Below are 18,736 nucleotides of genomic sequence, written 5' to 3'. Positions count from 1 at the left end.
TTTGGTTGACCAGGGCAAGGCAACCAAGAAGCCGTCTTTTTTTCCTTAAGAAACCAGTAGCCAATATAATTATTTGTTGAATGCTGATTACATGCTCAGTCATATACAGACAAGGCATGGGACCAACCCCTCACGAGCAGACTGTGCTAGGATCCACCATAGCCTGTCTCCTTTCGTTCACCATCTGACCAAAGGACGTGGCAGGAGCCCAACTCTACCCTCAACCTTTGGGTTAAAATGAATATAGTGTAATATCTGATCCATCCTCTGTTGGGTGAGTTGGTCCCAAACTTTAGGGGGGTGGATTCCATGATCTTTTCCTTTCTAATTATTGTGACTGTCAGTCTCTCACCCTAAAGCCACATGGCCCACATGCAATATCCTCTCTTTGCTTCCCTCCTAGTAAATATATTTGGAGGTACCTGGTCCCATGTGTCAAGGATCATAACATCATCTGTAGCAAGGTCATCTTGGATTAGCTCTCCAGGAACCTCTTCAATCTGAAAAGAATGAAGTTAGAGGGGGATCAGATTCTTCAGGGGGAGCCACCCAAGTTTGCATCGTTTTATGTCACATGGGCAAACCAGCTCATGGAGGCGCTGATAAATACCACTGGGGAATGAGGTGTGTGATGGTACAGTTTATCTCCTTACAGGCAGTGGAGCCTAAGCATCAGCCCACCCCAGTCACGTGACCTGGCCCTTTAAGATTTTGGGACATCTGAGGTGTAAAAACATGTACATTCCATCTGTGTTAAATTATGGCTGTGAAACATGGACATTCGAACAACCAAATAATAAAGAAACTACAATCCTTCAAATTAGGGTGTTATGGAAGAATTCTGAAAATATGGATAGACCACATAACCAATTAAAACGGACTGGGATTTGTAGGGCACATTTTAAGAGGTTCAGGGGGCAATGCATTCTTACAGGTACTGGAAGGGAAAGTTGATGGCAGAAGAACACAAGGCAGAAAATGATCTTGGCTGGACAATGTGGTAATCCTGGGTGGATCAAAAGGTGTATTCATCCACAAAGAGATTAGCAGAGGATTGTACGGACTGGGCTACCATGGTTACAAACCTCCAATAATGGACATGACATATAAGAAGAGGTGTGCAAGAACCTAGGAAATACTGGAAGACAGGAAGAGGTCCTGGGAATAAACAGAAATTGGGAAGAAAACCCATTACTGTCTCTTTAAGGGTCTGGGACCAAAGGCCCTGCAGAGTGGGTGGCGCAACACTCCCCTCTCTCCCAGCCAATTGGGATGAGCTTTGGGAAGGGGATCAGCATATATGCTGCCTCCTGGCATGTAGCAGGGTGGACCTGGTGGGAGAAGGTTGGCTTATTTGCCTGCTGAATCTGGCAAACTTGAGGTCTAATTGGGGGTAAGGTGTCAGCTGAAAGGGAAGCTGGCTAAGGCCCTACAGTTGGCCTAAATCACTATCTCAGCCCCAGGGAGAGCTTGGGGGGAAGGAGGGATTCCTGTTCCAAGGAAACAGAAAGGGAGAGAAAAAGGCTGCCTGCCTGAAGTACAGCCCAGCTGCTGCCAACAAAGCTGGGAAGGGCCTTAGGAAGCTCCTCAGTAACTGCTTGGGAAGAAGTTGCATGAGGAGACAGAGCTCTGAGTGGGAACAGTGGAGTCTGCCTTGTGAGGGACACTGACAAACAGGGAAAAGATAGGAGTAGCCCAGGGAAGTGGCAGTGGATTGGAATGAGCAGCCCTTAGCTGCACAACACAGGGTCCCTGGGCTGGAGCCTAGAAGAGCAGGTAAGTTCCCCTTCTCCCCCAGTAAGGGAGCATAGCCCATAAGGCTAGCTTAGTCTTTGCTGTAACACAAGGAAATGACAAGCCTGCATTCTGTCAGACAGTAGTTTAAGCAAATTGTCATAAGTATAGTCAGGTTGAGTAAGCCTGGGACCACAGGCTAGATAAATGGCCTAATAGTAATGCTTAGATTTTGGGGAACTAGGAATAGTTTGCTTAATAGCAGGAGTTGAAACCTAATGGTAAACAGCAACTGCAAGATCATGGAAGTAAAAACTGCAAATCTGCTCAAGCAAGAGGTGACTAATATAATGAGCTAAATGGCATTAATGTATTAACCTATAGGATAAGTAACCCCAATATTGTGAGGGTGAGGAAGTTAGATTTGGGCATGTGGGGCAGGGATAGCTCAGTGGTTTGAGCATTGGCCTGCTAAACCCCGGGGTTGTGAGTTCAATCCTTGAGGGGGCCATTTGGGATCAGGGCAAAAATTGGGGATTGGCCCTGCTTTGGGCAGGGGGTTGGACTAGATGACCTCCTGAGGTCCCTTCCAACCCTGGTATTCTATGAAAGTCTAAGCCTTTACATGAATAGTCATAATGATGTTCAGACCCTATAATAGGGCAAATTACCATGTAGAAAGGAACTTTTCTTATCATTGTCGGTGTTCCATCATTTGCCCCTTGTACTTTCTTGTTCTCTACCACCAGTCTTGGGCATTGAGAAATGTGGACCATCAGACACATTTGGCATGCCAGAGACAATGCTGGTCCTTTGTCTCTTACCACCAGGGCCTCCAGGATAGGTGTAATTATGCAAATCTAAGAGCTTATGCAAAGAATGATACCAGAGACAGGAATATTACAATATTGGGGATATCTGTTTATGTGGCTTGGAGCTTTTCTGGATTTATTCCTTATTTTAATACAAGTCTCGGCTTTCCCCTCAGTTGGCATGTCCTTGCCATACGCCCAAAGGGTCCCTACAAGCTATTGAACTCATGGGTTTTAGTTCTGTGTCCCCTGATTCTGGGACAAGAACCACATTACCTTTGGATCAAGTGGCCATCACTGCACGTACTATTGACTATTCAAAAGGACTGGGCAACAAGAGGAAGCACAAGCATCAGGATTTAAAGAGGCAAAAGACAGATTGGTCCCAGATGGGAGCTAAAGGCCTGGCATACAGAGCATTCAGCTTTGATTTTTTTCCTGTTACCCCAGAGGGGCTGAACTGAGAGAAGACCCGCCCAGAAGGCCTGGCCATGGAAGCTGGAGATTGCTACAGCCCAGGATGACAGATGACGGGGGTCCGGCACTAGAGAAGAAGTCCAGCAATGCCACAGCGTGTCCCAAAGGGGTGCTCTGGTGGGGACAAGGTGCATTAGCATATAGGGGAGGGGAAATTTGCATGGTACCTGATCACACACCACCTAGCTGGCCAGTGTTACCAGCCTTTTTCTTCCATAGAAACCAGTTCGTTCACAGTTCATGCAGTTAAACAGAGTTTAGTCTCTGGTGCTGCTTAGTCATTCACACACCGCATTCTCCTAATCCTAACACCTGTCACTCAGCAAGTGCTGGAGTTAAAGCCAAAACAGCCTGACCACCAGCCTCCAGCAAAGGAGCCCTAGCTTGATGCTGCAGGGATTCAGTGGAATGGGAACAAGGCTTTAGAGCTGGCTGCTTTCTTTGCAGCAGAGTGGCGCTAATTATGCTCCTTCTGCAGAGTCCCCTGGGGAGGAGCCCCCTGGGCATTTGTTGGGGAGTGGCCTGGGAGGTGGAACTGTAGCCTACTGCCTGGCTGAGATGGGTTTTCCCCAGTCCTGGCCACTGGAGGATTGATTCCTTATGAAACGTCGCCTCTTAGTCCATCACACACTCACAATGAAGCGTCCGCTCTTGTTTGAGCAGGCAAAGAGGCGAGGGGGGTTAACGTCCATTTTCCTGTCCTTCAGCCGGGGGGAAGTGCGATACACTGCTTTTCCACCCAGAGCTTCCCAGAAGCTATCTGTAAGAGAGAGGGGTATGCTGATGCTCCTTCCATGTACACCCACCGTCAGGCCACTGGGGGGCTTCCTGCCCTGGGACCTCGCTAATTCCCTCTGCTTGCCTGAGACCTGGCTGGACAGAGGGCCATGCTGCTCATGCACAGAGCATGGCCAGGAGTGTTTGCTCTCCTTATGCCTACAGCAAACCCCCCCCCAGTGGCCACTACACACGAGTATCGAAAGGTGCTCTGGAGTGGCCATTCTGCACCTGTGCAGTGTACCAAACTGTGCCCAACCTTGGGGCTGCAGGGGCAGGGAAGGACCCCTCCTGTGCTCCCTATAACGTGCTTTATCCAAAACAATGGGACATCAAAGGCACATCCCTTGCCCACCCACAGACCGCAAGGGGCTACAGCAGAGTCAGATCATGAACTCCAGTGACTTATGCTTCAGTGGCACATCTGCTCCTGAATACGTCTGCGCGGGAACGCTGCCGCAGCCGAGGGAGTCGCATGGGATCCTTGACCCGGGAGGGCAATGCCACGGTCCCGTGGTAAAGCTGAGTCAGAGCACCTGATATCCCCAGCTTCCTGCTTGCACATTAATCAGGTAGTCAAGAGGCTAGAATCTTTATATCTCAGGGAAGGGGTGGGGTTGACTTTGTCCCCTGATTAGAATTGGCTCCAACCATGACTCTCCCCTGGTGACTACCAAAGGCATCAGGAGGGGAATCTGTTTTTAGCAGCAATGAGATGGGGTGAAACAAATATTTAGGTCCCTGCCCGCTATACTGACCTGATAATTTGCAATGGGTGTTCAATGGGTCCCCAGAGCAACCTTCCCTCTTTTGGGTGTGTGCAATTTTAAAACTGCTCCTACTCCCATGGCCTCTCCCCGATAAGCCAGAGGCCTCTTCACTTGAATATCTCCTGCTGAGTGGCTGGACTCCCCCCTGTATGAAATACCCTTATCTCTTTCAGTGCAGAGCCTGGAAGGATGAGCTTCCCTGAGGCGGAACTGCTGGTCACCTCTCTGATTGGCCTTGATGTGGGAATCCCAAAGTAAATACCCATTGGGCAACTGCCAAGGAGAAGAAGAAATTGCAGCTACAATGTAAGGAATCTGTGTGGCCCAGCCAGGCCTCCCTCACCTGGCTCGCTGCCCTCAGCAATTTGTACTGGGCGAGCTCCCAGAATCTTCAGCAGCTCTTGTGCCCCAGATATCTCGGTGTCGCTGGCTGCTTGGCCAACCCAAAGGTAAGCAGCGGAGGGAGTTTTCAGGACAAACGCATCATTTGAGTTCAGTTCACTGGCAACAGCATCCAGCTGGAAAGCAACAGCACCATAGCTATCAAACAGGTTGGTACTTTCGCCACTGATAGATATATAAGGACTATGATCAGCACCCCTGGCACTGCTGAACAAACTTTAACCATCCACTGTAAAAACATCAACGACTAAGGGATAACAGTCAAGCTGCTGAAGCAGAAAGATTGTATAACAAACATGAGAAGATTAAATAGGTGTGTATGTGTGGCATGTGATGACCTGCAGCCGAAATAGGTAGGGCTGGGATCTTGCCAGAGCTCACAAACAACAGCAGGATACTTAAGTACTCGGAGGGGAGACCTCCACAGAACAAACTCCATGCTGCTGGCATTGGTGATTCTGTAGGTGGCATTTTTCCCCCTGGGTCAGTAATGAACCAATACCCTAGCATGGAGCTAGGAGGCTGCTGGACTATTTATGACTAATGAGCAAGATTTATTTTTTTATTCTATTTTATTTTATTTATTTTGCAAGAATAGGGGAATGAACCCGAGTCCTGGCTCAAATTCTCTTTGGATACAAGATACTTCTCACTTCCTGCCTTTAGCTGTTAAGTGCCATTGTTGTGTGCTGTTAAACCAACTGCTGCATCCCATCCCAGAGGCTGATGCTCTTCAAAGGTGCATGAAAGTCTCACTTTATATTAGTATACAAAGTCCTTTGGGCACTGTGGAGAAAAGCCCTTAACAATATAAAATGGTATTAATAAACTCATGGGACCAGGGTGATTATTACTACTCACCCATGGGGAAAAGAGGAAGCTCTTGATAGCTTATCTAGACACCGAAGTTTGTTTCAATTCAGCACAAGTCCCACAGAAAGTTTAACCTGGCCTTGCCTCTGCTCTCAGAGGGAACGTGGTGTGACAAGATATAAGATTTTACATTCCAACTGCTACGTGTGAACCCACTGTTCGGGGTTTTCTGGCTTTCCCATCACGTACCTCCACTGCTCTAGTGGCTCCAGAGGTGCTGGACCGGACCTGAAACAGCCGTGTTGCAGCTGGTGCTGTCTGGCCTCCATCCCTGGAGGTTCCACCCTTGTAGACAATCAAAGGTTTCCTGCCAAACATGCTCATTAGATGAGCTGGCTCTTTTCCCTGTACCACTCGTTTCTGGGGGGAAGGAAACTCAGTGTCACATATGAGATGATGCAGATCAGCCAGGGATTCCCAAATAGGCTGCTCCTTTTCACCCTCCGAGCATGCCCTCACTGGGAGCAGGGAACCAAACCACTGCTTCTCACACAGAAACTGGTGTGTGGGTAAATTAGGCCCTCAAAATTGCATAGGAGGGACCTCACATATGGCAGCCTGACCTAGGGTGACCAGATGTCCCGATTTTATAGGGACAGTCCCAGCGTTTGGGGATTTTTCTTATATAGGCTCCTATTACCCCCACCCTGTCCCAATTTTTCACATTTGCTGTCTGGTCACCCTAGCCTGACCCGACTAGCAGCAATAAACACTAGTGTAAAGAGAGTTAGGTGCCTTCTAGCTACACAGCTGAACAGCCACCTCATCTTTACTGTTCTTTGTCAAGTCCTTTGAGTGGGACCGGGGCCACCTGATGTAGATGCAGCTATAAAAGTCCCTTGTCACATTGCAGAAACCACCTGAAAAGGTGGCTTCTTGCACCGCAACTGAAGAAGACACTAACAGGAAGCAAAGCTGGTAAGGGCTTAGTCAATAACTTTTACTGGGCTCCTGGCTTTGCTTGGCACAAAGCCTCTTCCAAGCAGCTCTGGCAGGGCAGGGTGTGCAAAGGCTCCTGTACCATTGCTGGGGTCTGGCGGCAGAGAACTGCATGGGGAAATGAACATGCAATCAGGCCCGTTGCCATCCAGTATCATAGGAGAAAATCGACCCTCACCACAGATGTGATGTTTGCACTGAAGAGGATCCTGAAACCATCATGGGATGGATTTCAGTCACCACCTCTCCTTTAGAGTCATGAGAAATCTACGAACCACGCGCTCAGGGATCTGATGAGTTACACACTTTTTTTCCCCCCCTTTAAAGACAAACTGCGTCTTTAAGCTTCCTGCTGCAAAACAGTCACTTCCCTGAGCCCCTCAGGCCTTTCACTTTTGGTGGGGGAGGAGGCAGTGGAAACCCTGGGCAATTCATTCGGCTCTTGGGAGCTCTTTGCCTCTTTCTCCCTAGTGCCAGAGGCTCTCCTCTTACTCACATTTCTTTTCCCTTGCGCTTTGATTTTTAAATACAGCCAAGAATCCAAACAGATGTCTATGCTGACTCTGGAAGTTTGCACTTTAGATCAGTACAGCAGCCTACAGAAAGGGAAGCTAAATATATCTGAAGTTTTTCCTCTCCTCCCTGCCAGCAAGCAGCATCAGCTACCGACACTTTGCACCAACTGTCATGATGCAAACTTTATTCACCCCTGAGCATTATTAACAGTGAGGCACAGAAGGACGGTGTCCCTCACCGGAGTGGGGTGCAGGAAACTGGCTTGCCATGGCAAAGGCACACATGTCATTAGTTACAGAAGCGGTGAGTTTATCTACCTGCACAGGGCTGCCTCCCAGCTCTTCGTCCAGCTGGACGCTGAGGAAAGCGGAGGTTGTGATCTCATCCTGGGAGGAATCTGCACCCTGCCTGAAAAACAGAACAAAATCTAAGTCCTCAGATCACAGTGCAATTTCCTAAGCCCTAGTAGAGAGGTCAGGAAAAGGCAAGGGACTCCTGGTTGTTAACCGACTTGCACAGCATTTCGCATTAGGTGCGGAGAGGGATCCGCTAACAGACAGAGAATGGAATGTTTAGGAAGGGAGATCAATACTTTTCAAGATGAGCAGGGTTTTCTAAGTATCCACAGTCTTCCATTATGCCTAACCCTGTGGTAGCTGATTTAACAAACAGCTGCTGTGGCTGTTAGCAGGAGCCACTACTCAACCTCCACACTGTGAACACTCCCTTAAGATTTCAGCTGCACAGCTCATGATGATGTGTAAGCCACATGAGAGCGCTCTCCTCCCCTGGCAGTGGCTGCTGCTTCCCCAGTTCCACTGGGGCCTGCCTGGAAGGCCCAGTCACAGTGTGTCTGATTCCTTTTCGCACTGACCCCTTCTTACCCCCACATGCCCCAACCCCCTACTATCCTCCTACTAGTATTTGGCCTTCAGGGGGAGCCTCTCCAGGGAGAAATCTAATTTCGGGTGGATCCCGGGGTAAGTGGCAGCCCATAATGATATGATCTCACAGCAGTGGACTCCAGTCCCATGGAGTTACAGTGCAGGGGCATTTGCTTTTTGGCTCCTCTCCAGAAAATCCCTCTTACCATGTATAGATAATCTGTCCCATTTTTCCACCGTGCTTGTAGTCGTACAAGATAATGTAGCTGTCCCCGCCATAGAACTGGCCATACAGCGAAGGATTCACGGGCACTTTAGCAGAGCCTTCTATTCTCCAGATCTGCAAAACCAGCAGCAAGAAGGGGGAGGGGAAATACCTTCAACCAGGAAATGTGAGAACAGAACAAACTGCGCGACATTAACAAGGGGCTTTTTTTCCTGTTTTTACTTCACGTAGTCAACCTCCTATGAGTCATGGCCCTGCAGTGCCACCTGCTGGGGAAAGGTGGTAAAACAATGAGCTCTTCCCACAGCCAGTGACATCCAGCTTTGTGCAAAACCTTCCCAGAGAGGCCCAGAATCAAGGCAAAACTTGCCTGGTTTCCTTACAAGCCCCAGCCTTGGGCCAGATACACCAAAAGGCGCAGGGCCCTTGGGGTAAATGTGGGGCCGAGCGCCTGTGGGCTGGGTGACTAGTCGTCTTGCTGGCTTGGTGGTACCCAAGAGTTTCTCCAGCCTAGGGTGACCTTGGGCTGAGCTTTCAGCCGGGCTGGTCCCCCAGGTTTCCAAAGGGGCAGGCATTGGCCAGGACCTCTTTTCAGTTGGAACTGGGATTGCACAGCAGAGAGAAGAGGATGCCTCAGTGTTTAGCCCTTCTGAGCACAACCTCAGCCTGGCTTCTTTGCACAAACCCAGGAGTCCAGGTGGAGAGGGGAGAAGCTCTCTTGGGCAGTCCCTCTGCTGCAATGCACTCCCAGACTGTCACCCTCCCCTTGTCCCCTGCCAGGAGGCAGATAATGGAAGAATCAAGAGGAGACAAAAACTGGCCCCTGGGGGTGCTGGTGCCTCCAGGCTCCCTCCATGCCACCTCCTACCTGTTTCTTGCCAGAGCCATCGTCCTCCATGCCGTGCTGGGCAGCCATGGACGTGGAGTTGTGCAGCGTGGCGGCGTCGAAGGGCACCTTCTCAACCTGGGCGATGTGGCTGGAGATGTAGGCCGTGCCCAGCCCCTCCGTCTGGTCCCTGTCCCGCCAGTTCTTGAAGAATTGCTTGAACAAGGGGGTCTCACCGCTCTCAGGCAGGACTTGGATCTGAAACGAGGGAGCCGGCCTGTCAGGGGGAGTCTTGCCCGGAGCCTGGCAGGGCTGCAGTTCTAGCCAATCCCAGCTGTAACACGGGCTTCAGGAAGACTCGGGGCCGTACAAATCCCTAGGGCGACTCCCCAGGGCAGGATTCAGCCACAGAGAGCAATCCTGGGGCAGCCCTGAACTAATACGTCGCAAACCCACAGCCAGCCAGCCGGCCGGCCGCCTCTGAAGTGCCCACAGGTCTCGCTGGCCCCATAAGGGGAGATTTGGCAATCATTCCCTCCCACTATCACCGGGAGAGAGGTGCTGTTCTACACACCGCACTGGGTGGCTCTCACAGCATTTCCACCAGCAAAGTGACCACTGGCTGTGAAGCATTCATTTGCACCCGGCCCATGTGTCTGTCCAAGTCTGTTTTAAGCACAAATCTACCTGGAAAGTCTGTGCTATCACAATAAAACCATGGACCTCAAAAGCGTGTTCCACTGGTTACCACAGCACAGTGGGGCTGGGAGAGAAGGAATCTCTCTTAAGAAAATGCTGGAGAAGCCATGGGGCAAGTCTTCCCCTAGGGACAGGTTAGTCAGCGCCTCTTCATGCCCAATGGGAGTCGTTCTGAGTCCTTCCTGGGCAGTTTCTCTCTGTTTCTCCTGCTGGCCCTCAGACAGACTGAACCACCGCCCCAGGTGGCTGGCTGAGGAGAGTTTGAGGTGCACCCTCAATGGTATCTGAGCATCAGCCCAAGGTCAGGGTATGCAGCCGCCCCCGCCGGCGCTACTTACCTGGGTGTGTTTGGGGTACCGCATCTTGGAGATGAACTCGGAGGCAGTTTTCAGGGCTGCCTTCCTCTCGTCGGAGTTGGCCTTCTTGCCTTTAATAAGAACAAAAAGGGCAGGGTTGATGATTGTTCAATAATACACTCTGATTTAAAAATAACCCTCTTCCCCCCCCCGCCCCCCCCCCCCGATTTCCTTCATGCCCACAGTGGAAAGCAAGTCACCCGTCCACAAGTTAAACCCCTTCCACTGCTGCACTGCAGTAGGGCTCCACCTGCAGGTGATGAAGAAAACAGCAACCATCTGTGATGTAGTGAATGATTAGGATCACCTGGGATAGCTCATTAAATCAATTCTCTGCCATTTCTGGGGGCCTCCAGCCCTGGAGCTCCTCGGTCCCTCCTGTCCTCTGCCTGTGGCACAGGCTAGTTTAGTCTCCTGACGGCTGTAATACTTTGGCTGGTCTGTGTGTGAGGGTGGTTGGATGGTGTTGGTGGCCTGTGATGTACAGGTCAGACTAGAGAGCTCGTGGTCCCTTCTGGCCTTGAACTCTATGACTCTATAATTGTACGTGCCAAGTCCTATAGCATTTGGCCCAGTGACACAGTCTAAACTTCCTCCCCCTTGCACCATCCCAGTCATCCATGATCCACAGCCCAGTGGCCTGTGGTCAAACACTTGTAATGCTCTGACGGGCACGAGCCCCACAGCGAGGGACAGTCAGCAAGACCCTCTCCCCTGGTGCTCAGGCATCAGGATTGCACAGAGGGAGAGAGGAGACTCGCATAGCTCATGGGGGAACCATTTCCACATGAGTGTCCCCCCTGCCACAGGCAGACCCGCATGCCTGCCGGGGCGCCGTATACAAAGATCCCTGCATGGGTATCCGTGAATCTAAATGATCTACCCTTCCACTCAGAACTTCTTAACATTTTCTGCTAAGTCTCCCTCCTGAGACCCCCCCCTTTGGGCGCCACATTGCAGCAGCCATCCCTCCACCTGAGGAGCTACAGACGAGATGCCCTTCTGAGCCCGTGTGCTGTTCCTTAATTCCCTGGAGGAGCTGCAATTGACTGGCATCATGCATTCCCTCCCCACCCACTACTTGCAGAAAGCAAGAATCGAATATAGATCCAGCGCACGCCTGCCTTTATCTATTTCTCCTCCCTTCCCAGGGTACCTTTCCAAATGAAGATTTTCCCATCAGAGCCATGGTCCAGAATGAAGCAGTCGTTGGAGTCCAGTGCAGCCTGGGAGAACGGATTCTCGTCTGCAACCAGAGAGACTGCCATGTTCCCTGCACCATTGGAGACCTGGGAGAATGCAACACGAGGATCAGTTCAGAGACATTGTGTGGAAGAACCTGGAGACCTTCTCCCCTCAATGTTCCACAGCTACATGAAGCAGTTGGAGGCGGACGTCATGACTTGGGTGCATTGGTTTCCTTCACGCTTCCTGTCCTTCAAACGTGATGTTCTTGGCAGAGCAGTGATGTGATACGAAGGTGGTCTGCCCCACAGATTTCAGGGATTTCTCCCACTACTGCAGCTTCCTATGAGACTACAGAACTGGTGGCCCATCTCTCCAATGTCCTCAGTGCAAATGCAGCCAAAGGGGCCTTTTCAGCAGAACTGTCCTGTGCCCCAAGGACTGGACAGGGCCATTTCAGCATCCTGATGACTATCCTGAGGAAAAGCCCTGGTGGGTTTGCTGGTCCACATCAAATGAGTTTGGTGGACTCAGACTTGAGTTACTAATGGACAAGTGTTGACCTCACAAAACCACGTCCCATACTTGTTTACTAAATCACCCCCCAGCAGATTGAATGGCCATGGACCCAAACTCCCTTCTCGCCCCTTGAAGTGGTCTCTTCAGGGCAGGGCTGAGGGACACTGGCAGGTCCCTGTGGGCAGTCTGCCCTGCTGTTGCCCACACTGTGGCTAGCCAGAGCACTGAACCTCCAGAGCTGTTGAGCCAGCCTGCCCAATGGCGACAGAGGAGTTAACAGAGTTGGGTCCCAAGCTCATTGATTCTAGTTCATACCTGACATCTCCCTGACAGGACACAGGAGCGCTCCCTCTTCCCCCCACCGAATACAGCTGCTACACTGATTCATTTCACATCACTTCCTTCTCTCATTGACAGCAACTGCGTACTCTCCCAGTGGGCTGGCATGTGCGACATTTCACCTCAGTTCCTGAAAATTCCAGCTGTCACATGGAAGTCAGTAAGGCCTGGTCAAGGCAATAAAGTGATGGTGGCCACTTAGATGGTCTTGCTGTAAACGTTCTTTGCTAACATTTCATAAATAGCTAGCGACACTAGTGAGAATCAGAGTACCTCTGCTCTGCTCCAGCTCTGTCTAGTTAGAACATGTTAGACAAACACCTTTCAGTGATGGTCTAGGTTTACTTGATCCTGCCTTAGCACAGGGGGCTGGACTAGATGACCTCTCAAGGTCCCTTCCAGCCCTACATTTCAATGATTCTATGATTCCACCCTTTGCAGGGCTCCTTTGTCAGGAGCCATCTGCTTCTTGTTACCTTATACAGCTTAGCCAGCTTTCTATTGGATGCATCAGCTTTGAGGTTATCAGAGGCTCCTTCTGGCAGATTGGGCTTAGGTCCCAGAACCTGAGAGAGAGGAAAACAATCTGCTAGCTATGTGTGTTGATCCAAGAGAATTTCTGCTCCCCAGATGCTCTGAACACACACACACACACACACAAAACCACACAAGAGAAAACTGTAGGTCAACAACATCAAAACTGATATATTCTGATCTCCAAACTGGGCTCAAATCCCAGTTTTCTGTCCCTTGCACAATAGAATGGTCAGCAGAAATAACACTAGTACTGTGCACTTGGATAGCCCCTTCCCTCTGAGGACCTCAAAGCACTTCACACACGTTCATTAATTCTTACACTGTGGTGCAGGAAACAGATGGGGAAACTGAGGCCCAGACAGGGTATACGACTTGTCCAAGGCCACACAGCAAGTCAATGGCAAGGCCAGAGTTAGACCAAGATATCGTGACTCACAAGCCTGCGCTGTAGCCATTTGACAGCCCTTCTCCTGCCGATATTGTACATCGACATACACATTCTGCACCGCACACGTGCGTATAGGCCGTCCTTTCATCTGGATGCCCCGCTCATCGCCCCCGCAGCTGATTGCACAGAGAGGACTTCGCTGTGATGTTTGGTGAAATACAAAGAAAGTGACCTGCAGCATTTGCTCCCGCTCTGACCCTTCCTCCACGACGTAGACTTTGGCACGGCCACTCCGCTCGTTATCCCGGATCCCCTTGGCCACCTGGGTGGCCTTCATCTGCTCAAACCGATTGCTCTTGGAACCGCACCACTGGTGGATGTCCTGCAGGGCACAGACAAAGAGTACGGCATTTCAGAGAGCCCCATTCCAGGAACATGAGGCTTCTTTAGGCAGCATAATGCAAAGAACACCCCAATGGCTGGGTTAACAGGGCTGAGCTAAGCAGCAGCGGTGCATTAGGGCCTTTTCATGCAGGCAGGAAGGGGCAGCCTGCAGCAGCATTTGGTGAGGGGTTGGGAAGCGTGGATCTAGGGGGCTGGAGTCCCACAGCTCAACAGACCAGGAAAGTACAGCTCACTTTCCAACGTGGCAATAGAGAGTTAATAGATCGGCTGTGCAGTTGGTGAAATCACTGGTGACCTAGGGGAGCCTCGCACAGCTTAACACAGACTAGGAAGAAAAACGGCCCGCCAAGACATCCCCCATTCCCCAAAGATTTGCCAAACGTGTGTTTCACTAGCAGACTTACACTGCCCAGATCAAGGATGAAACAATCTCCGTTGTTGAAACTGTCCCAGCTCACAGGAACCTCAGTAGCTCGAACCGTTCGTCTGCCTTTGATCTGAAGGACTCTTTGGACAGCCACCTCATTGGGAACCACATGCTTGAAGCCAGAAGCCACTCCACCAGCCTTGAAGAACAAAGAAGACGGTAACTCCTACTCACATGCTTGCCCTGAAGGAACTGAGAGACTGAAGTTGTTGTGTCTGTGTCAGAGGTTCTCATCTCCCAAGGGCAAGGGGTCACCCACAGCTGCCTCAGGGGGCAAGCTAGTCCCCAGTCTCTGTCTGCACATATCACTACATCAATCATCACGCCAATCCCCGGAGCCACTTCTCCAACATACGCAGGGAAAAAGATGCAAAGGATCCTGGGACACACCCAAGCTGTGTAAAGCAAGCCTCTGAATATGAATATAAAGGGGGTGAGTGGGAAGTGGAGGAAGCCTAGTTTATGTTGGCCTTTTTATTGCACTATGTGGAACATGCGCCTTCACCTACTCCCGGTTGCTCATACTCTACCATTCACTCTCACTGCTGCTAAGAGAGTGAACAGAAAACAAAGTGAATTCAAAAGAGGAAGTTACAAAGACCATATCAGGGCCGAGCTGGGAATAGTACTCACAATTCCCGACCACCCAGCTCATTGCTCTAACCACTAAAACATGATGCCTCCCTTTGAGCAGTCTGTCTCTGGACAACTGCCTATCACACATTCTTTCACTCTCCATACAACACGCGGTAAGAGAAAACTCACCTTTTTGCTACCTGTCCTTTTCCCTGCATTTGTCCAAGGTGAGGTTTAAAACACTTTCAAAAATGATACATCCACAGATTAAAGGTCTATATCTGGCAGAAGCTTCTGTTCTATTCTTGGACAATTTATGCAGTAGGTTTCAGCCATTCCCCAAAAAGTGAAACCAAATTAAAATGAGAAAGGAATGGAAACTACTAGGGTTACGAATAAGCAAATAAAAAAATTGTAGGAAAATCCTGGACAAGGAAAAAAATAGCCAACTGCGGAAGAGTCTGGCATAATGTTGCTTTGCTTGTGCCAGTGGATAGCTAATGTGGATGACTATTTCTGGATAATCTAATTCCACCCCCTCCTATCCCACCATTTTGCACCACTATGGAAGAATGATTCCACAATGCTTTCCCCCACCTTCCCGTAATACTACCGATGATAGATGCCAAGAGAGGTAGGAGAGGAAATGTGGTGGGCATGGAAATAGTGATACTGGAAAGGCCATAGCTAGTTGGGTAATTGGGGAGGGGTACAATCAACGCACAGGGCAAGACATCTGCCATTAACTTAGATTTCTATTTCCCAAATCAGTTGCAGACGCCTTGGGGCAGCTCCCTTCTTCCAAGAAAAACAAATCTCCAGTCCCTACAATTGCGTGGGGCTTTCATTTCTGTCTCATCGAATCCAGCCCAGGCTCTCTTACTAGGAGTTGCTGTTCTGTACCCTGTCATTGAAAACATCTGGTGAGGAATTTATTCCCTGTGATCGACAAGAGGGCAACTCTTACTTCTTCTTGGTGACATGGACAGGCTGGGAAACCTTTCTACTCAGATTCAGACCTGCTAGGCTGGATGTCCAGCAAATACATACTTTGTACTTCAGGCCGGATTTGAAGTATCCCAGGAAAGTTGAAGACTCGTGCCCTTGCACCTCCCGATGCTGGATAGCCTTTCCGTGAAGATAATCGTCCATCTGGACAGTGAATATGGCAGCTGCACCACTTTCATCCTGACTACAGAAATCCCCTAGAAATCAAAGGAAGACACCGCAGAGTGAATGCAGGGCCTCTGCCTTCTCATTCGCTGTTTCACCCTATGCAAACAATTCCCTCGAGGGCTAGTTTCCTGAAAAACCTCTACTGCCAGATATTTTATTACAGCCAGGTAGGGACTGAGTCTGTAAAACAGCTATAGTGACACTGACCTCCTTTGTAAAGCGCTTTGAGATCTACAGATGAAAAGCTCTGGATAAGAGCTAGTCGCTACTACCACTGACAGCCTGGCCAGCTGACTTGGCAAGAAGATGCATTCAGTCTGCCCAAAAGTCAGGCAATCTAGCAGACCCTTAGGGGGCACTAGTGGATCAACAGCCTGGCTCTGCAGACTGTCAGCAACCCTTGAGAATCCCTCTCTCAGGTTATCTGGCATTGCTACAACATAGATATGACAACGCACTAAACTAGAGCCCCGTTTCTCGTTAGCAGGCTACACCACTTTACAGCACCGCAGAGCTGCTGTGGGGATGCGTGTTTTGTATGAGAGCTCAACTGAGGTCCCGTCTGCTCTATGTGAGCATTAAAGATCCCATGGCACTTTACAGAAGTGTAAGGGTTTGTTGTAGAGTCTGAACAACATTTTCCCTTCTTGTGGTTGTGCAGGGCAATGACTAGTTGCTGCCCTCCACTCCAGAGGTGGCTGCATGTCAGTAGTGCAGCATTCAGAGAAAGCGTGAAACATTTTGGAATGAGAGGCGCTATGGGAATATAAAATTACATGACCTTAATAGTGCCACTTTTGCCTTCTTTTCCCTTGTGGCAGGACAGGTTTACCCAAGAGTCCTGGACCAGTGAGAGGAACACCATGCAAGAACTTTCACCTTCCCAGGTTTAGCTCCAGGAGTTGGAAGAACTGCCAATTTCCATTAAGACAGAGACAAGCCCCTCGGACCTTACCTAACCAGAAATGCAGGTCATACTGCAGGTTCCCACTTCGTTGTTTGACGGTGTTCAGAAGCAGATAAGCATCTCCAGTGAAGAAGTCTCCATACAGGTTTTTTGGCACAGGTACCAAATCAAATTTCTCAATCCGCCAGATCTGTAGGCCCGGCTCCTTTCCAGCCTTCAGAAACTCAGCGTGTTCCACCATGCTGACAGGCTGGGAGAGGGAAATGAAATAGAGATTTCTTAGGCATGTGCAGTACAATGAAGCTCTTGTTAAACTAAGACTGCTTTTCTGGACTCCTAATTACTGCAGTTCCAAACAATTGGAAAGTTTCCATTGGTTCTCGCACTGAAATCGTCTAAGGAAAATCTTTGTTGACCTTTATTACTTTCCAGGTCCACCCACCTCCATTTCCTGACTTCCTTCCTAGCCTCTTTTTTTCCTCTAGTCCCTGTTCTCTGATTACTGTCTCCCCGTCCGTTCAGCTTTGCCGTTACTCTTCCTCTGCTGATTCGCCACTTCTTTGCATGGAAGGGTGGAGACAAAAGACATGGAAGTTCCCTTTCTATCCGTTCCTGTATATAAACATTCCATAAGTTGGAAGGCTCCAGGGAATATATATATATATTTTCCCCTTTCATCTATATATTTTACATGGTTTGCAAAATCACTGTTATATTTCCCTATAACATGTGTGATCTATCAGTCTCTCACTGGCAAATGCTGGGAGTCCTATCATTGCTAGGCAGGGAAAACCATGGCAGAGAACAATGTGACATTGGCAGGGAGATGGATAGGTGACCTAACAGGACTTTTACAGCCCTAATGTTTACACTTCTGTGATATTATGATGCACTATTTACTCCAATGCTTTTATGTGGCTTCTAGGAATTATACTAATAAATCTCTACTCCTGACAGCTGTTGAATCCCTTCAAGCTACCCTGTACCTGGCAAACTTTGCAATTCTAACTGGCCATTGCTGCCTCTATATTATTATTATTTATTAAGCACAGACAATGTATTATCGCTTCTTTTGAGACCATAAAGTTCTAAGGCTACAACTAGAAGGAATTCAGGATAGCAATATTAAAAAGAAATAAATCAATCCTGATGTATTTTAGATTAAAGGAAGGGCCTGTGTCCCTCTACCAGGGCAGGCTAGCATGCCTCTGAGTACTAGAAACTAATAAAGGCAAAGAGGAAAGAAATAATATTCCATCATAAGCATCCAGTACTTTGACAAAGAGGAAAGTTCTCAGCAGTTAATAGACAAAAATAAAATTTAGGCTCAGCTCACATGGCAGAAATACAAAATGCTGCAGACTGGAAAGCAAGACAGCAAGTTAGCTGCTGAATCCATATCTAAACTGAACCCTGACATCAAATGGATACTTAAACCAGTGCCCTCTTACAGTTTCTACTCCACTGCCTGCACAGTGCAGTTAGGGAAGCCTAACCCTTGCAAGTATTTTCTTAGCAGAGGAAAAGTTTTACATTGTTTAATTATATGACTGATCACTTACCACAGCTGAAAGAACAGCTGCTGTAACAAGATAGCCGAACCCTGCCACAGACACAGAGCTTCCGTAGCTTAACCTCAGAGCCATTGTACAAAAGACTGTGAGAAGAATGCAACGCTAGCCCTGTTTGTACTGGAATTTAAGAAGCGTTTTTAGCAGCAAAGGGGTTCTTCACGCTTTCACCTCCAACAGAAGAGGGACTGAGGAGTCCCAGCTCCTTCTTCGTTTCCCTGTCAATAAAGACTGCATAAGTCGGTGCTTTATCACAAGGAAACACATCCAGATCCCCCTGAAATATAAGGGCGTAACATGCCTTTGCACACGGTCCACTTGGAGGCCACACAGATTTATTCTGTACAGTCATTTATGGAGGCTCAATCCCAAAAAACAGTAATACAGGACAATATGGTATTCATTACAGTGGGCG

The 18,736-nt window shown here is 49.2% G+C and overlaps 1 protein-coding gene across 5 annotated transcripts in view; it reads right to left on the bottom strand.

The window, feature by feature from the left end:
• The window catches only part of GSN (gelsolin), a 52,856-nt gene that overhangs the window by 1,493 nt on the left and 32,627 nt on the right, over positions 1–18,736 (bottom strand). For 4 of the 5 annotated variants that reach the window (XM_073314890.1, XM_073314887.1, XM_073314888.1 and 1 more), the window contains 14 exons: positions 16,799–17,000; positions 15,718–15,872; positions 14,069–14,230; positions 13,492–13,641; positions 12,811–12,900; positions 11,448–11,580; positions 10,274–10,362; positions 9,279–9,494; positions 8,391–8,524; positions 7,618–7,708; positions 6,035–6,205; positions 4,914–5,088; positions 3,659–3,783; positions 423–500 (listed from right to left, as the gene is read on the bottom strand). In XM_073314890.1, the coding sequence (XP_073170991.1) occupies positions 423–500; positions 3,659–3,783; positions 4,914–5,088; positions 6,035–6,205; positions 7,618–7,708; positions 8,391–8,524; positions 9,279–9,494; positions 10,274–10,362; positions 11,448–11,580; positions 12,811–12,900; positions 13,492–13,641; positions 14,069–14,230; positions 15,718–15,872; positions 16,799–17,000 (1,971 nt within the window). Of the gene's footprint in view, positions 1–422; positions 501–3,658; positions 3,784–4,913; positions 5,089–6,034; positions 6,206–7,617; positions 7,709–8,390; positions 8,525–9,278; positions 9,495–10,273; positions 10,363–11,447; positions 11,581–12,810; positions 12,901–13,491; positions 13,642–14,068; positions 14,231–15,717; positions 15,873–16,798; positions 17,001–18,312; positions 18,420–18,736 lie in introns of those variants that run through there. The other variant, XM_073314891.1, reaches the window with a different exon arrangement.

The sequence above is a fragment of the Lepidochelys kempii genome, chromosome 16 (genome assembly GCF_965140265.1).
Source record: "Lepidochelys kempii isolate rLepKem1 chromosome 16, rLepKem1.hap2, whole genome shotgun sequence".
In the NCBI taxonomy this organism is placed as follows: domain Eukaryota; kingdom Metazoa; phylum Chordata; order Testudines; family Cheloniidae; genus Lepidochelys; species Lepidochelys kempii.
This window is presented reverse-complemented; position numbering and strand designations above follow the sequence as displayed.